The sequence below is a fragment of the Impatiens glandulifera genome, chromosome 5 (assembly GCF_907164915.1).
Source record: "Impatiens glandulifera chromosome 5, dImpGla2.1, whole genome shotgun sequence".
Taxonomy (NCBI): domain Eukaryota; kingdom Viridiplantae; phylum Streptophyta; class Magnoliopsida; order Ericales; family Balsaminaceae; genus Impatiens; species Impatiens glandulifera.
The window spans coordinates 7,597,784-7,623,514 of NC_061866.1; the positions used below are offsets into that span (position 1 = coordinate 7,597,784).

General features: G+C 32.1%; 3 protein-coding genes across 3 annotated transcripts; 2 read left to right on the top strand and 1 right to left on the bottom strand.

Moving 5' to 3' along the window:
* Window positions 1-1,030: 1,030 nt before the first annotated feature.
* On the top strand, window positions 1,031-4,744 carry LOC124938959 (pyruvate decarboxylase 1-like). The gene is made up of 4 exons (XM_047479479.1): window positions 1,031-1,606; window positions 2,920-3,074; window positions 3,141-3,806; window positions 4,615-4,744. Exons 1-4 carry the CDS (start codon window positions 1,031-1,033, stop codon window positions 4,742-4,744), a joined length of 1,527 nt encoding a protein of 508 aa, XP_047335435.1.
* Window positions 4,745-4,865: 121 nt separating this feature from the next.
* On the top strand, window positions 4,866-5,318 carry LOC124939768 (pyruvate decarboxylase 2-like). Its single transcript, XM_047480210.1, has 2 exons — window positions 4,866-5,051; window positions 5,129-5,318. The coding sequence occupies exons 1-2, from the start codon at window positions 4,887-4,889 to the stop codon at window positions 5,297-5,299; spliced, it is 336 nt and encodes a 111-aa protein (XP_047336166.1). The 5' UTR covers window positions 4,866-4,886; the 3' UTR covers window positions 5,300-5,318.
* A 13,667-nt stretch (window positions 5,319-18,985) lies between these two features.
* On the bottom strand, window positions 18,986-22,299 carry LOC124938960. Its single transcript, XM_047479480.1, has 5 exons — window positions 22,092-22,299; window positions 21,932-22,008; window positions 21,765-21,801; window positions 19,626-19,734; window positions 18,986-19,538 (listed from the first exon to the last, which is right to left on the bottom strand). Exons 1-5 carry the CDS (start codon window positions 22,297-22,299, stop codon window positions 18,986-18,988), a joined length of 984 nt encoding a protein of 327 aa, XP_047335436.1.
* Window positions 22,300-25,731: the final 3,432 nt, after the last annotated feature.

The following is a 25,731-nucleotide window of genomic DNA, read 5'->3' on the forward strand; positions in this document are numbered from 1 at the left end:
AAGTTTATCAAAATTCACATTTTTATACATATTTTATTTCATTTGTCAATTCTTTAATATGACCCATATTTTTGCAGAAAAAATCAGTATTTACTTACTATTATAATATATTATGAGTGTGTGAGGCAACATAAATATGAAGAAAGATAAAAAAGAATATATTAAATGAATTTATATAATTAAAAAAATTATCTAACTTAATTAATTTCATTAATTTTAGTCAAACAAGTTTAATATGTATCTATTAAACAATTTTTTTTAAATATATAAATAATTTATTGATTATTATGTTAATTTAATTAGTTACACTTTTTTTATACAAAATTCAGAAAAGATTTTAAAAATACTTTTTGGGATTTTCAAAATATAAGTGATGAAATGTCGCGTCATGGGTTTATGGCACCTCACTGGATCTGAAAAATATAAGTACCAAAGACTCCATCGCTCATGCTTGTCTTCGTCGTTGTGTGTCGTTTTGTCTGTCGTTGTGTTCGTTTGTCGTTGCGATCGTGTCATGAGCAATGTCATGAGTTTATGGCACCAAAGACTCCATTGCTTACCAGATTCTGGGAAATTTGACGGAATGAGCACCAAAGACTTCATCGCTCATGATATTTTTCGCCGTTATGTGTCATTTTGTCCTTGTGTTCGTTTCCATTGTGTTCGTCGCTCGCCGTTTAGGGTTTAGAGAGAAGGAGGAGAACACCGAGAAATGAGAGAACGACGAATAAGAGGGGAAGGGAAAAAAATGAAAAAATAAAAGAAAATATAATAAATATTTAGGCCATTTTGTCAAATTTCGGTCCTTTCCCAAAAATGGGTATTTAGACCAGTTAGGCCATTTTGTCAAATTTCTGTCATTTCATTTCATTATTAGGCCCTTTAGGTCACGGGAATGATTCGGTAGTTTCATTAATAATAGGCCATCTTGTCAAATTTCTCCTATAAAATCACCAAATCATTTTCTTACCAAATGAATTTAGAAATGAAAATGTTGATTTCCTTACTCCATCCCACAACCGCCATTCCAATGGCGATCAAATCTCCATCTCCCCTAAATTTGAGAAGCAAAATTTCAAAAACCCATTCTTTTTCCAAATTCAAAACTATCAATTGCTTAACCAATAGTGATGAAGTCCCAATTACTCATCAAGGGCCCGACAACCGTTTGTTATTGGACCCATTCCGACCGTCGCAGTTAGAAACAACTACTTTGGGTCGGCATATTGCTCGTCGGTTGAAAGAAATTGGCGTTAGCGATGTTTTCACAGTTCCGGGTGACAGTAATCTATTGCTCCTCGACCATATTATGGATGAACCGGGGATGAATTTGATAGGTTGTTGTAATGAATTGAATGCTGGATATGCCGCGGATGGATATGCTCGAGGCCGTGGAGTTGGAGCTTGCGTTTTAACGTTTACAGTTGGAGGTTTAAGTGCGATTAATGCGATTGCAGGAGCTTATAGTGAAAATGTTCCTGTAATTTGTATAGTGGGTTCTCCTAATACAAATTATTATGGGTCCAATCTTAATCTTCATCATGCGGTTGACAAATTAGATTTCAGTGAAGAGTTTAGCTGTTTCAAGCATGTTACTTGTCATCAGGTTATTAATACTATTTATAAGTTCATAATTTTGGTATAGTTTTATACTTTATATTCAAATTATCAAAATTGTGATTAAATTAAATCAACAAGTTTGATTGTTATAAAAAACCTTGATTGATAAAAAAAATGTTATTTGGTTTTTAGTTAGTTTAATATTTTAAAATTTAAATTGAATAAAAGTTAAGTAAACATAATTTAGTTGATGAAGTGATTAGAAGGTTATGACGATAAGTTTTCAAAGAAATCTAAAAATCCCATATCAAACAAGCTTTTGTATATGATTAAGTCAAAAGTTGATTAGTTGCTAAATGTAAAATATGGGTTATTTTGTGAAATTACTAGTAAGACCTTTTGTTTGGGTTATTTGAATATATTTAATTTATTTTAAAAAATAATGAGTGAGTGATTTTGTTAAGGTGGGTATTTGATTTTAGTAAAATATCTAAAAAGTATAATATATAATGTAGATTTAAAAAAAAGAAATAGAAGATATATTAATATTTTGTTTAACTAATTGATTGATTTTATTGAACAAATTAAATGGTTTTTGAATTTTTAGAAAAAAAAAAAACTCAACTGAATAAACTCTAAACTGTTATTATTATTTAATTTATATTTTAGAGGATGAAATTACAATGCTATTGTATTAATGCTTCATTAATCCAATAACATGTTGGCTACAAAATTATTTCAACAATTTTGAAATTGAAAATATTTTAGTATTTTACCTTATCACGGATGAATCCGTGAATTTTTTTTTTGAAAAGTCACGAATTTGATTCCGATTATAAACCGATAGACATAACTGTGGGGTGGGGTGTTATTGTGTTATGAATAACGATAGTTCTCATAATTAAACAAAAAAATATTTTATTATTTTAAAAGTTTTGTTCATCGGAGGTCCTAAACACTCTTACTATAAAAAGTTGTCACCTACCATTCCAGTGATAGGGCGCAACAAAAAGTATTAAAAAAAGGTGCCTCCAACCCGAATTAGACAGTAAGTGGGATAAAATAAAAACACTCTTTATCAACATGAATGTATCAACAAAACTATAGCCGTAGCGATATAAACAATCATACTCATCATGTAGAGCTACATGAACATGTTACCGAAGACTTAAGAATAAAATGATATGGATTTGTTTGAGATTATTCGAACAATTTCAAAAAACATAAGATGAGTATTTTCAATCATCACATTTAAATGTGAATGAGCATTAACTTGTTCATTTTTTTCATTGAATCTTGTCTATTAAGAACATTGATCATGTGCAAGATTCTGATAATGTCTGTTCTCTTGTTCAATAGGCTGTGGTGAACCGTTTGGAAGACGCGGAAGAAAAAATAGACCAAGCCATAATAGCTGCTCTTGAACACTCTAAGCCTGTTTACATAAGCATAAGCTGCAATCTTCCTACAGTCTCCATCACTAAACAGAACATCCCTCTGTTCTTCTCTCCCAAGTATGTATATATATTAATTCTCATGTGTTTCATTATTTAGAGCTAAAATTGTAACCTTAATTATAGGCTTAGCAATCCATTATCACTAGAAGCAGCTGTTGAAGCCGCGGCAGGGCTATTAAACAAAGCTGTGAAGCCGGTTTTAGTGGCTGGTCCTGGCATAGGAACATCGAAGGCTTGTGATGCATTTCTAGGCTTAGCCAAAGCCTGTGGTTATGCAATTGCATACTTACCTTCATCAAAAGGCATTATCCCTGAAAATCACCCTCGTTTAGCTGGATGTTATTGGGGGGCTGTAAGCTCGCCAGCATGCAAAGATGTGGTGGAATCAGCTGATGCCACCCTTTTTGTAGGACCTCTTTTCGATGATATTCTTTCAGGTGGGCATACAATGTCGTTTGTTAAGGAGACTGCAATTATGGTTAAGGAAACTAATGTTGCTTTGGGGAATGGAGTTGGGAAATTTGGAGGTGTTATGATGCGTGATTTTCTTGAGGCTTTAACTAAGAAGGTGAAGATGAATAATGGGAGTTATGAGGATTATGTTAGAAGGAGGAGGAACATGTTGGATGGAGGAAGTAACGAGCTCCAGGTAGTGGCGCCGGGGTTTATAAAGACACGGGTTTTGTATGAACATATACAGAAAATGTTGTCGGATGAAACAATTGTTGTCCCTGATACGGGAGATTCTTGGTTCCAGTGTATAAAACTTGCTTTGCCACATGGTTGCGGGTAAACATACTAATTCCATTTAATTAGTTCGATTTTTATTTAAAAATACTTTAAATTGAAATTGAACATAAATAGAATGGATTGTGTTATATATTAGACTCATTTAGATACTTTAGGAGTCTTAGAGGTGATATAATTATCGGGACAATACCGTATAAAAGAATATCAAATTTATCGACATTTTTTATACATCCAACAAAAATGATACGGTACGGTGGTGACGTTATGAGTTTTTCAAAATTTTAATATTTCGGTATATGACGAAAATATCAAAATAATACTTATGTTTATTCATGTCAAATTCAATTTTTATAACTTATAAGTTTAGTTTCAAATCATTTGCTTGTTTATTGAAATATTAGTCTAAAAATAATATATTTTATTTTATGATAGAATGATTTAACTTTCAGTTTTGTCTATCAAGTTTTATGTAGTAATTATTTGAAATTGTTTTTCTCATGTAAATATGTTTTTCTTTTGTAAACGTTATAATATTGGTAGTACTGAAATCTCGATATATCGTAAATATTCGGTATAATCGGTATGTTACTCAGATCATACCGAAATTTCGATACGATATTGATATAATATTTCCTAAAACAAAAATTTCGGTATGTATAAAATTTTTAGTATACCATATTGATCCAATCCAACCCATGGTCTTATTTCTGTCTTGATAAAATATTATATATGAAAATTGTTAACTGGATTTCTTTTTAATAAGTGAGATTATTAAAATATTAGTAAATGGATTTAATAAAATATTTAATCATATTAATTTTTGGGTTTTCTCAAACTATTGTATTAGGTTCCAAATACAAATTCATTATGCATCATTAGGTTGGTCAATTGGGGCAACACTTGGGTTGGCACAAGCTGCACCAAACAAAAGGGTAATCACTTGTGTCGGGGATGGAGCCTTTCAGGTATGTGTTTAAACTAACCGCCTTAAATCAAAGTATTTTAATAATTTGATTAATAAATTGAGTGATTTAATAGTTGAAAAAATTCGTTATGAATTCTTAATGTTTGTGAATAATATTGACACATATATAGATGACGGGGCAAGAAGTATCATCAATGATTCGTAATGGACAAAGGAACATCATCTTTGTCATAAACAATGGTGGATATGGACTTGAATTCAAAATCCATGATGGTCCTTATAATGTCATCAAGAATTGGGACTACACACGCCTTGTTGATGCCATCGATAATGGCGAAGGAAAGTGTTGGACTGCCAAGGTAATTTCAACTATAAGTTATTTATGTTTCAATTATGTCTATTATAGTATAAAAATTTGAGTATTTCATTGTAACAGATAAGATGTGAGAATGAGCTAACCGAGGCTATTCATATGGCTATGGGGGAGAAGATGAATTGTCTATGCTTCATTGAGGTTATGGTTGAACCAAGTGATTTATGCAACGAAGCGGTTCAGCTTGGCGCTTTTTTAGGGTCTTCTAACAGTTTGCCGCCCCTTCAATCTTGACCTAGTGTCGAAGGTAAATATGGGTAATTCACAAACGGTTTTGTTCAAGAATTAGTGAGGTTTTTTTGTTTACTAATCTCTTTCCTTTTTTCTTATTCTTCAGACAAGTTCCTCGGCATTATCAAAAAATTCTAAGAAGGAAGGAATTTCAGATCATATGCTTAACTTATTATGTTGCTGGTTGGTCTCTAAGATATTTTACATTGTCTTATTTAATTTGAATTCAAAATTGAACTATTTATAATTTCTATGTTACAAGTATTACCAATTTTAAATAATCATTTTCATGAATTTATCAACTAATAAAATTATTAATATTTTGTTCATCTGTGTAAGTAAACAAAATTTATGATAAGTTTAATATATTGTTCATACATGTAAGCAAACAAATTTATGGCTGGTTTAATATTTTGTTCATTAGGTAAGCAAACAAGTTCAATTTTACTCACCTAATTTAAGCGACACCATTAATTCACAGTGTTAATATCACGACAATTTTTAAATTTTATTTTGAAAAGTTAGTAGAGTCGGTCGGAAAACTAATATTCTCCTTAAAAATATACAAACGTGTTTTGTAATTTTTTCTTCTTCTTATTTTCGTGTGTTTTATTTTTATAATCTTATGTCATGTTTGAGCAATATGTTTAAACAACTCTTATAATTTATTATCGACCCCTCTTTCGCGATTTTATGTGGAAAAAGTCTTTTTTGGAAAATGACTTATTGTCATTTTATTAAAAATCCCAAAACGGGAAAAGTCGGGCGGACATTGTCCGTTTGTATCATTGTAAGTACCTAAAATGATAACACAAGTTCGGAGTAAATGAAAAACGTACAAAATGCACATGTCTATTACATTATTACAAAATAATCAAAATAAGCTATTTTTCTCGCCTTAAAATCATTAAGCTTTGTGACTTTGTGTCCCCCACTTATCGCGACTTCTTTCATCCTTGAGAACTCGTCTCCACGTACTAATAAGAGCTCGGCAATCAATCATAACGTCTCTCCACACTTCCTCCACGCATTTTCGAGCTCTTCCGTACACTCTCGCATTTCTTTCGGCCAATGTATGGTAGAAGATCGAGGCAAAACCGCATCTAAACACACTTGCTGGAGAATTTTGAAATTTCTTTCTCTTTGTTTTACTTAGGGAAACTTCTTTGATCTCACCACATTCCCTCGAAAATGTAAACAATCCCATAGCCATGGCAAACATACCCCATATCACTAAGTAACGGCCAACCGCCTCGCCTAATAGGTGATCAATTGACTCCTCGTTTCCCTCGCATAATAGGCAGCTAGTGTCTTATATGTACATGTATCACTTAATTCTATCACTTGTATTCTACCTTCCTCGAAAAATTAACAAAAGTATAAAATGATGCCTCGAGATAACATTCAAAGACCAAACTAATAGAGCCCACTCAACAACCTGCTCCCTTTCCTAAATTACGTTCCATACTTTGCTGAAAATTAGTCTCCCATCTTTTTCGGCCTCCCATGAATGTGAATCAACTGTATCATGAAAGTGAATACTATTGAGCTGCTCGAGAACCCGTTACCCTTCTGGTATACGCCTTAGGAGTGAACTCCATTGCCCATCTCTAATGTCTCTTAGCGTGGCAGCCAAGCAATCTTCTTATACGAATACCTCAGAACTCCTCTTTAAGAACAATGGGATGGTTTTCAAACCAATGATCATGCAAAAACTTTTTTTAACGACCAGTCCATTCCATCTTTGATCTTGCTTTCCAAATGTTCGTTTCCCGTTTCATAAACTATGAGTGAACTCATTTAACCCAAAGAGGATCTTGCTTTCGTTCTATCACCCACAAGTGCTTAAACGTGAGCGCTTTGTTCCACTCGATGCAACTCTTTAAACCGATATCGCCCTCTTCTTTCGGCTTATACAAAGCTTTCCACTTGACTTTCTTACCCCCTCTTCCTTGACTGCTCCAAATAAAATTAAGCATCAATGAATCTAACTCTTTCATAATCTTTTTCGAAAGAATCATTTGTTGAGACCAATACCCGATAACCCTCATAACGACACTCTTAACCAATTCAGGCCAGCGTACGAGAGCTTCCTCGCTGCCCATTCCAAGATAGTGTTCTTGACCTTTCGATTAATGGACGACACTGTGTGATTTTAATATGCTTCGCTGTCAATGGGATTCCCAAATACCTAACCGGAAAACTAACCTCCATAATGCCCATAATACCGTAAATCTCCGTCTTTGTCTCCTCCTTAACTCCTCCGTAGAACGCTAAACTCTTATCCTCGTTTATTGTAAGACCTGTGACATCAGAAAACAAGGTTAGTGCATCCCTTACAGTTTTATGGATTCAATGTTCGCGCGTGCAAGAATGAACACGCCGCCAACAAAGCAAAGGTGTGTAATTCCTTACTCCTCGCAGAACGAATGGTAGATGTATGCGGTTCTTTTGGAACATTGTAAAGATTTTCTCAAAGACCTCATGATGAGGACAAAGGTATACGATTTGCCTCACCCGCTTTCATCCTTGAAATAACCTCTGTGGATTCTGTTAACAGTGACTACAAAATGAGAGGTATAAATACATTGAAAAATTCAGTCAATATAAATGCATGAAAAAACATAAACAACCATGAAATCTCGAACGATCTCCCATCTAACGGAGTCAAAAGCCTTATGGATGTCTATTTTAAAAGTTACTCTCAGGGTTATATTATTCCTCCTATAACATTTAAGAATGTTTTACATGAGTAGAATGTTGTGAGATATAGTCCTACTGGGAATAAACGCAGATTGGCCTAGGATAGTTATCTTATAAATAACACTTTTAAATCGTATTGAAAGAATTTTGAAATTATTTTATCGATAACATTGCATTAGGAAATTGTCCTAAAGTCTTGTATCCTTTCAGACATATCACTTTTAGTTATCAAGTTCAAAATTGTAACATTCCATTGCTTTAACATCTTTCTATTCTTAAAAAACTTCAAAACCCCCTCGTTAACATCGTGTCCCACAACAGACCAGTTCTCTTTGAAAAACTCGACATTAAACTCATCCTAACCCGAACTCTTATTCCCATTTATGCTGAACAAAGCTTCCTTAACATCCTCCCTTGTAACAACTTTGATCAAATCCCGACTATCTTCTGCTAAAATTCTTTTGTTTATAATATTATAGAGCGTATTTAGATAACTAGGATTTTTTTTGTCCCCATAAGGTGTCGATAGAACTGGACATCAAGATCATGAATCCTCTCTTGCCCTTGTGCATACTCCCCATCATCATTTTTGAGTTTGTACACGTTGTTTTGCAAGTTTCTGGTAGAGCATTTTTGAAAGAAGAAAAGTGTATTTTTATCACAAAGGGACAACCAATTATGTCTCGATTTTTGCTTTACAAAACTTTCCTCTAACGAACTCAAGTTTCTGAATTTGCTAAGGGCAGCCTTCTCTTATTCATTTAGATAAACCACGTCATTACCTTCAAGCAAACAAATTTGGACATCTTCCAACTCAGTTTTGGCAGCCAACATCCTTTTGGATATTTTGTTGAATTTTTTCTTGTCAAATCTTTGGAGTTAATTCTTGAGAAGTCTTAGTTTTTCCGAAACCCGGAACATATTCGAGCCATCAACATGCTTAGCCCACACATCACTCAATATATCTTTAAATCTATTACTCTCCATCCAAAACTTGAAGAACTTGAATGGTCGCCTAAATCTCTCTTTTTTTCCCCAAAAGAGTTTGACCGGACAATGATCTAAGTTCCCCGAGTTCAATACATTCACATGACTCTTTAGAAACTGGACTGCCCATTCATCGTTAATGAGCCCTCTATCAATTATGCTCATCCTTACTTGCATATCCCCTCTAGTAAATGACCAAGTATAGAAATTTATATAATTCATAGGTTCAATGTAGCCAATATCTCTTACGCAATCATTGAAGTCGATCATATCTTGTGTGATATCATATTCTGGGCTTCGATCTTTTTCAACCCTTGTGACATTGAAGTCGCAAAGGACTGCCCATGGCTTACCATTTCCCACTCAATTCCTTACGCAGTCCCATAAAAATCTTCTTTCCAAGCTAGAGTTGCTTCCATAAATAATGGCTAGATGAAAACAATTTCCAACAACCTTGTCTTTGACCTCCACCACGATGACTTGGTCATTTGAATTCAACAATCTAATTTCAGCAGCCTTAGGATCCCAAACTGTTAGTATCGGGATCGCCTTTGGAGGATCGGAGTTCCGGTTTTGAAGGGTTGACCGATTACAACAACACAACACACACAATTGGTGATAGTCCTGTTAGAGACTAAAACCGTTCTCAACACTACGCAAACTGTCACAGACTCTTGAACCGGGTCGAAGGGCGGAAATGTATATTTTAGTTTGAAGCAACACACAAGATTTGGATGATGTTTATAAGGGATCAGTCAGACAAGATAGATGAACCGGTTTAATTAAGGACAAGGATTATGTTTCGGTTTAATTTGAGATGAGTGATAGTTTAGTTTAGAATAAGTGAGCCGGAAGTAAAGAAAATAACACGAGACATAATTTTTATGGATGTTCGGAGCAAACTCTCCTACGTCACCCCTTCTTCTCGGATTATGAGAAGGATTTCCACTAACTTGAATGTTACAACACTCACACAATGTCGGACGAGCCTTAATCGCTACTCGCCGGTTACACCACTTCACTCTGATGTAATACAATAAGTCAATACAACAACAACGCTTTCAATAATTGAAACAACTATTTAGGATCGCGCGTGAGATTTCTTTCTCTCTCTTAAAGTGTTCAGAACCGTATTAAATGAAGACCTTTCGTCTTCTTTTTATAGTGAATAATGTCCTAACGGTCATTTTCTTCTCTCTCCTAGGATTGGCCATTCTGAAACCACGCCGGTTCAGAGATGTTGCGTGCACGTTTCACCTCTAACACTTGGCAAGCATGCGTCCACCGGTCAGGTTCTGGTGACGTGAGCGGTTTACAGTTTTGGACACATGGCAAGCATGCACGTTTCGGCTGCCTAATTTGGATTTTGCCTTGGATCTTGGATAAGCAGATCATCATTGTCTTTGAGGCATGCTTCTGATCCGGATCTTATCTTCTTGTATTTTCCCAAGGAGTATCATATTACGTCATCTTATATTTCGAAGTTTCCGGTTGATCTTTTCGTAGTATGATCCGGCTGGAATTGAGAACTTTTCTTGCTAGCCGGTCTGGTTGAGATGTTTGAAGCCGATTCCTCTTGATCATGACTTGATCATTTGGAGCCGGATTACTTTGGTATGTTCTCCAACCGGTTTATGCGGCTTGATCTGTTCATGCACATGAAGATTTAGATTAATTAAGTTTTCTGGCCAGTTAAAATTAACCTAGTTAATTTTTCTAACACAAACTACCCAAATTCTGTCCGTTCTTGAGTTTGAGTTATGTATTAAATCTCAACTAATATTGACACAAATCATGCAAACTTTCTCCATATTTACATTTGACATTAGTTTCAAGAATCCAATGATAGCCACATTTTGATTTTCAATTATTCTCTTGACTTTCTTGCATTTGAGTGGGTCATTGAGACCTCTAATATTCTACGTCATAACATTCATGAATGTATGTAGGGGTTCAATTCATGCATTTTAAACCTTCCTCGAATTCTAAATTTCCCCTTTTGCAATATTTCTTTCACCCCATTATCATTCTACATCTCCACTTTCTTACAAATGTAATGATGCCCAACCTCAATGTCATCTTTCTCATCATATGAATATTCATAGGCTTCAGTCCTTGTTGTCCTCAATGGCGACCAATTGATTTGTTTCCTAGGATGATGACAATTTAATCGGCTCCCTGATGTTAACTCCCTGATGTTAGCTTCCTTAACCTGGTTACTATAAGACACATCATTTCACTTACAATTAAAGAGGACTATGTTCCCTGGATATCACTTTCATCCGTGATCGAGTCTGTTGCATTTAGGTCTTCATTATTTTCCAAACCGATGTCAACTGCCCTGTTCAGACCTTCCCCAACATGAGTGGCATTTTCCTTAATCTTATCAGTTTTAACTCGACCAACAACAGAACCTAGGATTAGATTTCTAGCACCAACCACAACAGATCGAGTTTGGCTTCCAGCACTAATAGCCTGGCCCAAAATCAACTTGTCACCCTGAACTAGACCCATATCATCATCAGACCAATTCTGCCCTGCATATATAACTATTTGACCCAATAATCAAATTTTCCTCTAAATATGAACTTCATCATTCATATACCTTATTCTTTTCCTCTTCCCAGCCTAACTCAGCCTTTTTCCAGCATTCCTATATATATGTTCATCATTTCCAACACTAGTCCTCCAGCTTTTATAGCAGAAGGAGGATAACTCAATAGTCTTTTTCGAATAAGACACCAATGCTCTCAATTAATACAAAAGGACTCTTGGGCTTTTGGACTTCTGGGCTTTTATACTTCTAGGCTTTTGAACTTTGGGGCTTCTTAAACAATATAGGCTTTTTACTACATAGTTTGGAGCCTAAACAAATAGTCCGACGGAGAGGAGAAAAGAAAAGAGATTGAATTGAATAAGCATAAGCCGTAAGAAATTAGAAATTAGGATGAATAATATGGAATGTGATGGGAGGAGAGAATAGATGAACAATACATGTTGTTTGGGTATCAACTCTAGTTTCCATTGTAGTATCGTGTTTGGGTTTCTTCTTATTGCTCATACATACTTAATAAGTTCATACAACGTGACATCGTAGTTCATACAACATGACAACGATGTATATACAATATGACATCGTAGTTCATACAACATGACAACGATGTATATACAATATGACAATGATGTATATACAACATAACAACGTAGTTAAATCAATATGACAATGTTGTATATACAACATGACAACACTTTATATACAACATGACAACACTTTATATACAAAATGACAACACTTTATATACAAAATGACAACACAGATAACGCAACATGACAACGTAGTTAACGTAACATGACAACGCAGTTAAGACAACATGACAACGCTTAAGAACTAATGTAGTTTGAGAACTAATACAGTTTATACAATAATGTTTAAGAACGGTTCAACTTTATAATGATTCATTAATAACGTAGATTGAAGAACAAAGTTTCATTTCTTACCTTTCAACATCGACTTCGACAACTTCCTCTTCTTCACTTCGGTGTTCTTCGATTCGTTATTCTTCAATGCATTAGAGAACCATATAGAGAGAAGACATTGGAGAGACAGAAGATGGGAGCTTGCTAGGAGAAGCCATTGGAAAGATGAGAGACGTAAGATGTCAACCGACCGGGAAGCCCATACACACGTAGAAATCAACACATTCAAGAGATTCATGATGCTGCAATGTGTGTCCGACCCAGAAATCTAGCCAGACTCCGCATCTGGCTAGGTTTGCTAACACTTAGGACCGATAAAATTAACCCTGGGCTTGCTACTGGTTTTCACCCGACCGAGAATGTATTTCCTCTTCCCTTCTGATGCTTAGGACCGAGAGTCTTTCCTTAGCCCCACGATTTCCCCATCCGTTAGCCAACAGTTTCCACCCGATCGAGAGCCAAGTACCTTAGCTCATCTTCCCGTTGCTTCTGACCAAGAGCTATATGCTCCCATTGATGTTGTCCTACACTAATGACAATTGCGACCAAAGTTCCTACTACAGGCTAACTTTCTGCACCTGATAGATGACATCTGTTGTGACCGTGCGTTGTTGTTGTTGTGCGCCCGATCAAAGTCTTGAAGCACGTTGTTGTTGTGCGACTGAGGGATACTTGTTGTTTCTTTTGTGCGTTCAACCGTGGGAGCGACGGAGGGATGTTGTTGGATGTTGCATGCGACCGAAGGTTGTCTGCTGCTTGAAGTTGTTGTTGCACATTCGATCAAGGGGCTACATTTCTGACCCGATAGAGGACCACGACCGAGCGATGGCTGAAGATTTTCAACCCCGGCCGAGAAGCGACATGACATCCGATCGATGGCATGGTACTGTTCGACCGTGGATGCTTAGCCACAGTCCAACTTTTTTATTTTGTGTTATATTTTTGCACTTTAGATTAAAGTTTATTTTTGTTGACTCTTTGTTTGTTTAGATAGGTTTGTGATTTACTTGATCCTAGGTTAGAATAAAAAAATTAAAATCAAACCCATAACTAAAAATTCAACATAGCCTTAATTTAATAATTAAGATTTTTTTTATGCACTCTCTTGAACTCAAAATTTTATAAAATCCAAAAAATCAAAAAAAAAAATATGAATAGAGCTTCCACAATATTTATTATTCACTTCAACAAGATTCATAAAAATAAAAATCAAATTAAGACTTAAGCCAATTAAATTTTTAATCAATAATGTGCTAATTAATTTTGATCATTTAGGAAAACTTTACTTGTGAATTATTTTTCTAGGCTTTTAGGAATGTCTTTGTCTTTATTTTTCCTTGCCTTTTATCTCATGTTATCTTTAAAATGTTGAAATGAAATTTTCTAAAATGTAAAGTGTAAGAAATTTTAAAAAAACCAAAATTAATTAGTAGAGACTTTCGGGGTGTTATATGGGACATAGCATCTAAAACTCTTTCTCACACGTGATCTAACGTCGATCTCACATCTCTTAATTTCCTAATTTTCAAAAATTAGGTGGTGACTCTCTAATTGTGAGGTTGGTTAAAAATCAGAAGAAAAAAAATCTAAAGAATGTATATGACATATTTCTCATTATATATCCCAATCTTTCTCAGATTGACGGGATGGTAAGTTATGAAGTTTTCTAAAAAATTCAATTTTTTAAAAATTTAAATTACTGATCCCTTAAAATTAATTTTTCTTCCTTATTTTTTTTTTTCAAAATCAGTTTTAAGAGCGTTCCAGATTATTAAACATGACAATTTTTAAATCGATCACACAAGTGTGTCATGGCAGTTCTAAGAATAACTGAAACTGTTAGGACACAACGAAGAAGAAGAAAAGAGACATATCTAGGAGAATTTGTGTCTGACCACTAACATTATTCTAGTTATGTGAATGTCCCAACAGTTCTTTCTTTATTTGCATTTCTTAATAAATTGAGACTTACCATCTTTTCCTATTGTAACAACATTTCAATACATTTTGAAAATAATATTTTAATTGATTAGTTAGTAATTCCCAACTCGGTTTGTTTTCTTTGGAATCATTCTGTTGTCCAATCCCTTTCTCCGGATGACTTCCCCAACCCTAATTTAAGTGGCCATTTTTATTCTCCTTTAAAAAACTCAAAATAAAAAATTCAAAATTAAGAGCTAAACTAATATGACAAAGATGGTACATTTGTGTAGGTTTGTTCGATCGGAGATTTTATCTAAGAACATAATTATCATATCCCTTCTTTTTTTCATTAATTAACAAAATATCAAATTAACTCTTATTTAAATATTTTATTATTAAACAAAATAAACCAGTTTTTTTTCAAGTCTTATTAAACTGAGTTTATTTTCAGTTTTTATCCCAAAAAACTAACATCAGACGAGCTCTTCAATATACATATATAAGTCAAAAAAAAATGGGAGGCTAAAGTGTCGGTTGTCGTGATTGAAGTGACAAATATTTCTGGGGAATCTTTTCTTGAATAAAGCTTCCACGGAGTGCAAGAATGTTTGTTTTTACCCAAATTATAAAAGAACCATTAAAACAGGATCTCTAGGTTTTAGAAAACCAATGGGATGACTAGATAAACAGATTAGTATAATCATAACTTAATAAGTAAATCTAAAATATATTACAATTATTTTTTTAAATTGTCAACATTACAATTATTTTTTAAAATTGTCAAAATAAAAAATAAAAGTAATTTATTTTTAATTAGTATAAAAGACATGATTGAATTAGATAAACTTTTTTAGGTAAAAAAAAAAAGTAAAAAGGGATTATTTTTTTAATTAATATAAAATTAAGATATGATTGAATTAGATAAACTTTTTTAAGTAATAATTAAATAAAAATTTAGTTAAGCTACAAACAAAACAAAGTTTATTAGGATTACATTTTAATAATAAATAAAAATAAATATTTGTGAAAAAAATAAAACTATGACGTGGTCAGGATTAATTTATTAGAATAAATATTTTGATAGAAAAATTAAGTAAATATTAATTTTTGGAACCGGCCAGAAAACTGAACAACTATCAACTTTCTATGTGCAGGAACAGATCGAATTGCACAAACCGGCTGAAGCATCACAAACCGGCTGAAGAACACTTCAAAGAAATCCAGTTCCAAGTGATCAAGTCAAGATCAAGAGGAACCGATTTCAACATTCTCAAAGAGACCGGCTAGCAAAGACAAGTCTACATTCCAGCCGGACTATACTGTGTAAGAATCAACCGGAAACTAAAATCTACAGAGATGACGTAATATGACGAAATAGACGTGTCTCGAAGAGATAAAAGAAGATAAGATTCGATCAGAAGCATGCGAGAAAAACAATGATGATTTACTGATCCGACTTCGACAGCCGGAGGGTGCATGCCTGACACGTGTTCGAATCTGCAAACCGGCTACGTCATCTTTACCTGAGGAGCATCTGCATGCTTGCCAAGTGTTAGGAAGTTGAAACGTACAAGCAACCTCTCTGCACCGGCGTGACTCTGGATTAACCAATCCCACGGTGAGAGAAGAAAGTGACCGTTGGAACGCTCCTCACTATAAAAGGAAGACGAAGCGACCTCATTAATAACAAGTTACTGAAATCTTAGAGAGATAAAGAAATCTCACGCGCGACTCAAAACCGTTATGTCATTTACCGAAAGCTATTATTGTGTTGTGTTATTGTATTACATCAAGAGTGAGTTGGTGTAACCAGCGAGTAGCGAGTCAGGCTCGATCGGCTGTGTAATTGTTGTAACCTTGAAAGTTAGTGGAGATCCTTCTCATAACCTGAGAAGAAGGGGTGCCGTAGGAGGGTTTGCTCCGAACATCCATAAAAAATCTTGTCTCGTGTTATTTCCTTTATTTCCTGTTTACTCACTTAACCTCACCACAAACCAAAACAATCTTACTCCTTAAATCAAAAACCGGTTCATACACTCCATCTAACTGACTCCTTGTTAATCTCATCAAAACTAAGTCGCATACGTTGCTTCAGACTGAAATAGACATTTCCGCCCTTGAACCCGGTTCAAGAGTCTGTGACAGTGTGCGAAGTGCTGAGAACGGTCATAGTCTCTAACCGGACTATCACCAAAGTGTTGTGTGTTGTGTAAGCGGCCACCCTTTATAAAACCGCAAACTCCCTGGTCCTCCAAGGGCGTCCCCGATCCTAACATATTTGGCGAAGGTTTTCTACGAGCTCGCTTCTATCTCTAGTTGTAGAGATTCATCGTTCATAGATATATGTTTGACATTTAGTTTAAATCCGTCTTCTCGAGATTTTAAGCGGTGACGTGATCTGAATAACTTTCATGTTGGACATTGTTACACTTTGTTCAATAAGGTTAGTCCGATTGATTTTTGTTGAGAAATTTTATGGGAGTCTAAGATGCCTACTAAGATCTCCGCTTTTTGTTGGAGTGTTATTCACGGAGGAATTCTCATTGACGATAGATGTATGAAAAAATAAATTATTATTGTGAGTCGTATGTGTTATAAAGAAGTTGAAACAACTTCTCATCTACTTTTACATTGTTACGTTGTTGCAAATATATGAAGTCTTTTATGCAATTTGACTGAAATACAATGAGTTATACCGGAAACTGTTAGTGGCTATTGGGAGGCATGAATTTGGCCGACTAAAAATGCGAGACTTAGAAGATGAGTCTCTATCTTTATAGTTTTCTGGTGAATTATCTAGTTGGAAAAAAATCGGAAAACTTTTAACAACGAAAGTAGACCGTTAGGAATTATTCACAATGTCATTATCATGTCGATGTCGAAGATTAGATCCGAAAAAACTGTAGATTTGTGTGGAGATCTTATTGCCCTTCTTGAAGATCTTCGAGTCAATTAATTTGTAGACCGTTAGCTTTTATCGTTGTGCTTAAACGTTTTTTTATTAAATGAATATTTTTTAAAAAAATTAAATAAATAAACTCAATTAATATGAATAATTTTGAGTAGTCTTGATTTCATAAAGGTAAATATATTTTTTATAAAAATATTTAAACAGTGTTAATATAAAATGATAAAATAAATTTTATTATATTTTAAATAAAATGTATTTTAACATTTTAATTAATTGAATGATAGAATTGAAGAGAGGCTGAATAAAATAATATTTAAGATTGAATTTTTAAAATAAAATCAACCAAAAAAATTCCCTGATGAAATGAAATTTCTAGGGTGAATCACTTAATTATAATTCAAAATAACAAATTTGCATTTAATTAGAATTTTTGTTCAAATTTTTTTTGAGTAATTTTATATTTTTAGTCTTCTTTCAAAAAATTTTTTTTTCTGGATTTGTAACTACATCTTCTTTCTGACTTTATAAATACATATTGCAAACAAATATTTATACATAACCAAAAAAGTGTTTTTTAATCATTAGAAACATAATTTTTCATAATTTTTTAATTAAGCTCGAGCTATATATATGATATAACTACAATGTTAGAGTTTTGAAAAAAGAAGTGATCAAATATATATATATATATAGAATACATATATACAACTAAAAGTTCATAGGCATATTTAACTAAAAGATACTTTTAAAAAAAAAAAACATGATTGTCAAAATTAAACAAGTAAAAAATAAAATACTAATTAATTTTGCATAAATAATAAAAGAGGACCAAATTGATGTAAATCCAATTGTGTTAGAGAGTTCACATTAATACTTTTGGATTATTTAAATTTGACGACTGATAAAAGAATACATTTCACATCTTAAGTGAGTCTCAATGACAATAAGCATTGGACATTATACAACATTATCCATGATGTATATATTATTATTACTATTCACTTTCTGGATCACAAAGTTTGGATTAAAATTGACAGATTAAATTAATTATTTCCATGTTTTTTTGAATTAATTAATTTCATAAATTAAAAACTAAATAGAATAAGTAATTATTATTATTGGGTCTGTTTCAAATACCTCTAATTCTGAAGTTACAGTTGAATTTGGGTTTGCTCAGAAACAGATAAATAATATTTTATATGAATTGGATTACAATATGAACTCAATCATTATGAATGGAGAAATCATGATTAATTTCAAAGTTGAAACTTAAGAAATATATAAATTCAATTTCATTTCATTATAATTATATTTTCAAATTTAATTCCTTATTTGAAGTGATCAAATAAATAAAAGATTTAAAAGTATACCCCATTTCAATTATATATATTTTTTTTGTGCAAGAACCAAATATATATGGCCTTGAGGCATTATAAACCATAGGCTAATTGTGCTCCCCCTTCAATTATTATTCAAATTGCTTCACATCTATTAATTTCTTCCTCATCTCACCAATCACAAAACATCATAAGTATCAAAGACTGGAAAATTAAGACATTGGAGAAGAAAACAAGAGTAATTGACATGCAAATGTTAAATATTTATGAAGGTAGAAAATAACAAATCTCTATATTTAGTCTCTAGCTATGAGCAAGTACCTCAAGATCTCACTTAGAATATTTGATCATTCATATAGTCAGATCTAGAGTACTTGCCCTTCTTGCATACTCGACATCACCTTCTTTCAACCTTCTCGATTTATGACCCGACTGCGAGAACAAAGACAACGACAAATTACCATTGAGTTCTTCACCACCTTCATCATCCATACCGCCTTCTTCTACTCTCGACTTTAATCCAAGGGAGAGATTCAAATCAATACTAGAATTAGAAGCTTCTTTTCTCTTCAAATTCATCCTATCAAGGAATGTTGATCTCGTAATTTCAAACTCGTGAGGCAAACAAACAGTAGTAGTAGAGTTTGGATCTTCTTTTGCTCGAGATTCGATTAAGGGGCTAAGTTTGATAGAACTTGGGCTAGATTTTAAGACATCTGCAAAATGGGGAATACCTGTGTGGGAATTGCAATTGTTCGCGGTTATAATGTTACCAATGAATTTCTCTTCGAATGTTTTATGTAGCCATGACCTTTGATCGTCATTAAATGAACTGTTTCGATCAATATAAGGTTTGTTCGTCCAACTTGTCAGATGATTGTATGAAACATGATCCCCATATGATCTTCAAAGTGCCCATAAAAGATTGTTACTAAATCAAATAGTGGATAAACCATATAATTGTAAGAGTTTCCATGGCCAGTTTTAGTACCTGAAAGTAGATAGACCCCTTGAATAATTAAATCCTTGCAGCCCAGGAAGTCTATCAATATTGTACATTTTCTGATTTCCTCCTCCTAGATAATTTTGATAGAATATACCTATACCAAAGAATTACAAAAACAAATAGTGATTAAGTAATAGATGAACACATAATACAATAGACGAACCAATAAAGAGGCAACATCACATAATTGATGATACCATTTTTGTATTTTCATTCCGGAAACTATTTATATGTGTAGGGTACTTTTCATGTTTGAATCTAGGGTAGATTCAACATTTGAATTTATTGTAGGTCTCTATCAAAAAGAAGCAACTTCTCCAATATTTCTCCCATCAATTATGAAATTTTGCAATGATATCAAACACATCAAAGAACTAATTTATTTTATTAAATATTGGAGATATTCAGATACATATATACGTGAATTCATTTACATAATTTTTTTATAATTTTGATATATATTTCATAATCACATTCTTAGCGATCTAATACTAACCTTTAAAAATGTACATATTTTAGTAATAAAATCCTAGAAGTTGTATTCTCTTTTTCCTATGAAAGAAAATAACTTCTCTAAATTTGATAATTGTACAACCCACATAACAATGCAATGAAAGTTTGATGCATGACATTGTTTTGATTGCGAGCTAAATCTGAAATTCTATTGTGATTGTTGTGGTTAACAATGCTATACAAGAGATTTCTCCTTGCAACGACAAGCGTTGCATCGCTAATTATAAGAGGATTCCCTTGTGGGGACCGATTTTCATTGTTATCATCAATCCTATCAAAACAATGGTGTTGTTGTGATAGAGTAGTGGTAGTATGTTATGAGGGAGGAGAGCTTATTTGTTGCATGTGACTTTAGACTTCCTTAGATGAGGCATGCATCATTACCCCCGACTAAATAGTGTGAGTTAACAAAACGACATAATCAACACTCTTACAACATAGGTTAAATGGTAATAGTTGAGAAGAGTTGTAATTTTGAAGGATCGACATAGAAATCGAACTAATTGACAATTTGTGTGAAATGAGAAACGAAAAGGGATTGTGAGAACATCTTTGAATCTAAAATCATTTATTTATACCCTATCACCCTTGTAATATCCTCATAAATTGGGAGATTGTTAGTATCCACTCTTCCTTGAATTTCATGTTATTTATTTTGTTTTATTTTTCACCTTAAGTTTGCGATATTAGCATAGATAAAATTATGAATTAGTGAAATAATTTTAACCTTTCAAAAATAATTTGTAAAAGATAGTCACAATTCTAGTGGATCTCTAAACATTAAAGATAAATGACATACTAAATGGACCTTAACATATTATTGTTGTGAAGACAAAGAAAAAAAGGATGTTTTGATTTTCAATGGGCATCAAAAGGATTAATAATGTAAAGGAGTTGGTGATCGCCTCATATTCGACGATCAAAATTTCTAAGTTTATGAAAGTTGTAGGTACAAACACAAATCAAGTAATGGGGTGCATGAACATCATACATTCCATCACTTATATTTGACACTTTTGTAATGTAAACTTCTTTTGATGTTTCATGAGACAAGTACCTAAGAAGCTTGTGCTCACATTTGGAGGCATAATTGATGGACACGCTAAAGAGAAAGAACAATGGGTAGATGAAGTTTAATTTGCATATATGGTGTCTAAAATAATCAATACAAGGAAATAGTCAAAATCAAAAGAAGGATAGCTAGAGTGTTCAATCTATTAAAATGTTAACTAATTTTAAAAAATAAACAAAATTCAAAGTTCATCTTTTACAGATCTAGAAGTTAATATCAACAAATTACATTAACCTTATAATGAGCTAATTAAATCACATTTCATAATTTGTAACTGTTTGTTTTTGATAGATTTTCACCACATATTAAAAGCGCTCTTCAAATATATGGATTAATGAAATGTTTGATCTAAACTTTAAACAAATTTGGATTCTCTCCCATTACTATTGGGACACTTCCCCTTGTCATTGGAAATGATATTTTTGTACTCAATAAATGCTGTCAGATAAGCTTGTCAAAATTTTCATTGATAAATCAACCATATTTAACCAATTTCTAAGGTATTATATATGATTTGAGTATATAAAATATATTAATACCTTTTGTAGGATCATCTATCTTCTTGCTTCTATACATCTACACCAAATAACCAAAGAGAAGATCCAATAAAAAAGATGAATAATCAATCAAAATCAAGAAGAATAAAAGGATATAGATATATACATGTAAGGATTAATTAGATCTAGTAATTTCAACCATAATCAACCTGTAAATGACTCTTAACATGAGCAATATTAAGCCCTTTGATGTCCAATAGTTGTAGAACTAACTTGGGAGTTGCTCCTGTCAAAAAATAGATCATGAACAAAACATTCCAACTAAAGAAAAGTAATCTTTCGAGTTTCTATATCTTTATTTAAACTCACTATCATGACCACCCAATCTCTCGACTGCATGAACAAATCGAAGATGGAGCTCAGGCGTCCATCGAAGCCTCGGTAACTTGGATCGGACATATGGTCTAATCGTTGGCTTCTTCTCATGACTCTCTTGATCATCGCTCTCTTCATCATCGTTCTCTTCATCGTCTTCAATTGAATCTAATTGAGAAGTTCTAGAGCATTTTGTATCCATAATCGCCTTTTAGAACCGGGGATTGCAATGAAAATGGTGTAACTGATAAAATATCGATTTATAATCTTATAAGACTGCTGAATTTGACTTAGTCTTGGTACAAAGACTTATGAATGGAAACCCTAACAAGAGTTGACAAGAGAAAGAAGGAAACTCACTCTCTCTCTAGATTGAGTGGTTGGTTGTGTGAAAGAAGTCAGGAACATGCAATTATTTGGGTACATTTTTTTGTTTATTTGTGATTTTTTATAGCACGGTCTCTATATGTGTATATAATAAAAAAATTAAAAAATATATATATGTGACCCATGATGATGTGCATGAAGTTTGATCAATTAGGGTTCACATGTCATGTTGCCTGATGGTGTAGATAAGTTAGATTCTCTCTTTTTTCTACCGTTACAAAAATTCTGGGATAAAAAGTTATTATGATTTCTGTTATTAAATGGTTTAGCTATATAATAAGACAAATTGTATGTGCATGGCTCAAAGTAAAGTCTACTTGGGAAGAGAAAATTCATAAATAAATCTTATTTCTAGTTTTTATACAAATACAGCTTGACTTTTATTTATTTATTTAAGTTCTTTAATATTTATTTTTATTTCTAATATTTTTAAATGGTAATTAATACAATAATATTACAAAATGGATAGTAGTCACAACAAAAACATAACAATAAGAAGGGAGTAAAAAAATCAATCAAACAAATAAATAAATAAATATAAAATTATTATTAATATATTTGTTTTAATATACAAAATATATAATAAAAATGGAATATAATATAAGTATACATATGTGGCATTATAAATATAACTTAAAATTATAATGTGACGTTGTGTTAAAAGTGTTCGGAGTGGATGCGGTGTGCGAGAAAATGTAAATAATATCATTCCAACTCACATTCAACCGCCAGTTAAATCAGGGGAAAATTGTCTCAAATGGAGCAATTTGAATCCTCACATTCAACCACCAGTTAAATTAGGGGAAAATTGTCTCAAATGGATTGAGGACGATTAAATTTTCCTTCCTAGTTTATATATAGATGATCTTTATGAATGACTAATTAACATATATTACTAGAGGTGTAAGTAAAATCAATCTAACCATATAAATTGAACCAGCCAAATAGAATGATAAAATATAGTCAATGATCTTATTTTATATGTTCTATCACCTAGAAATGATTCAATGAAATGTAGAAACTTTTAAAAATTAAAAGAAACATAAATAAATAAACAAGATATTGAATGCATGGATTCGCTATTATAAATAGAGATAATTGTTATTTTTTTGTCAAGTTGGACATCAACCAAGTTTATGAACATATTAATTGAGAATTTATCATCGTTATTATGCATAGAATGACCATGAGAGGCAAATGGATTAGTGGGTTAAGATTTTGTATCTCGACTAGAGATTTAGTGATAGCCAATAGGTTGAGATTTTCTCGAGAGGACTGGGGAAATGTTATATAGTGTCTCCACTCATACTTTATATGTCATATATAGTAGTGTTGTCTAAGATGTTAATCAAGACTTAATGCGATGGTTTAATAATTGTGTGGTTTGTGTAAGTCTCACTTTATAATTTCTCGCATGTTGCTTGTCGAGGGTATCATTAATTTCTTACACGTTGTTTGTCGAGGCGAGGGTATGGTGAAGGCAACTAGGTTTGGGTTCAAGAACACTGAAATATGTTGAGACTTGAGATTATATTTGATGTTTTTCGAAACTCAAGATTAACATTGATAATTCAAAGTTTTTCTTAAATATTAATTCATGCCCTAATCTAGAAATGTTAAAGATATTTTATGTTTAAGCGATAATTCAAATAAAATTTTTTAACCATTTATGTTTACATAACAATGAAAACTAAAATTAACTAAAATTGAATAAAAAAATTGACCTATGTTTGATTTAGATATTTTCGTTTTAAAAGAATTTTTTGGTGAAATTTTAGTCCATGAAAAATTGAATTATTTAGTTAAATGATTAAAATATTTTTTATATTAATTAATATTTATATTTTATATAAAAAATGATATTATAATTAATTAATTATTTGATTGATTGATGATAAAAATAAGAATATATCAAATCATGTTGATTTAACATTTTTAAACATGTATGATGTGTTGGGGATATGTATGTCATTTTCAGGGATTAAGAACATTTTTATGTCAATTATTTGTGAGTTTGTTTTAATGAACTTCCATTCTATTAACTAATAAGTTTTAATCATATTAGTTAACTTATTCATTAAAATAATAAATTATTTTATTTTATAACATTTAAAAATACTACAGATATATATTTGACATTTTACCAAAATAATTCAAATAAATATTTTTGCACAAAACAAGTTTTTTTTCAACTTTATTAAAACCTAAATTATTTCCAAATAACCAACAACATCAAACAAGATCTTTAAGCTAGCTAGTAATTGATTCATGGTTGACAGACGAAGCTCCATCTTAGATGGCCAAAACTTTAATATTATTTTAGTATAAATAAAATACAATTTGTTTATTTGGAGGGATCTGTAAATTTTGAACATTACAAATATTTAATAATGTTGGCTTGAAAATTGACACAATTTTACACTTAAAACGTTATCACGTTAACCAAATTCGTAATATTAGTATTTTAGGCACAATATTTATTACTCGAACTATTTTAATATATATTTTTTATCCATATTTTCAATACAACATTTTTTTTAACATATATATGTTTACAAATGAAGACATAACAATCTAATAATTCAATTTTTCATAATTGAAACAAAACAAAAATTATTAAAATATAATTCTATATGTCCAAACTAGGCCTGAATTTGCATTATAAAAATAGAATTTAATTTCTTGAAACTATGAGAATCTCTCTAGTTTCTATGTAGTTATGTCTGTGTGTGTGATGCTGACCCAAACCCATCTTTGCAGCTTCGTTTCCGTCGGGAATCGCGGGGTTTGTTCTTAATTAAACTATCAACAAATTTAACCCCATTTCATACAAATATTTAATTATATATATAGCACTATTTCAATAATTAAATAAATAAAACTGTCAGTTTTATAGCTTGTTTGATATGGTCATTAATAGTAAGGAACTAGCTAGCTAGGGGAATGGTTTGAACCAAAGTTTTTCAAAATTAACACATTTATTTGTTTGAAAATATTTGTTTTAGTTAAAATAAGTTATTGGATTACATGGACCATGGTCAAATACTTTAATAATTTATAATTATTGAATTAATTATATTTTGGCATTCTAATTGATTAGTTGCTCAATGTATTAAATCGAGTCCCAGTTTTTTCTTGTTTTGAAAAAAAAAATCATTTGTTTTGATTCAAAGTTAAAATGATTTTAATATTAAATCAATGCATAATCATAATAAAATGCTAAAGAAAATAAGATATGAAAGGAAAT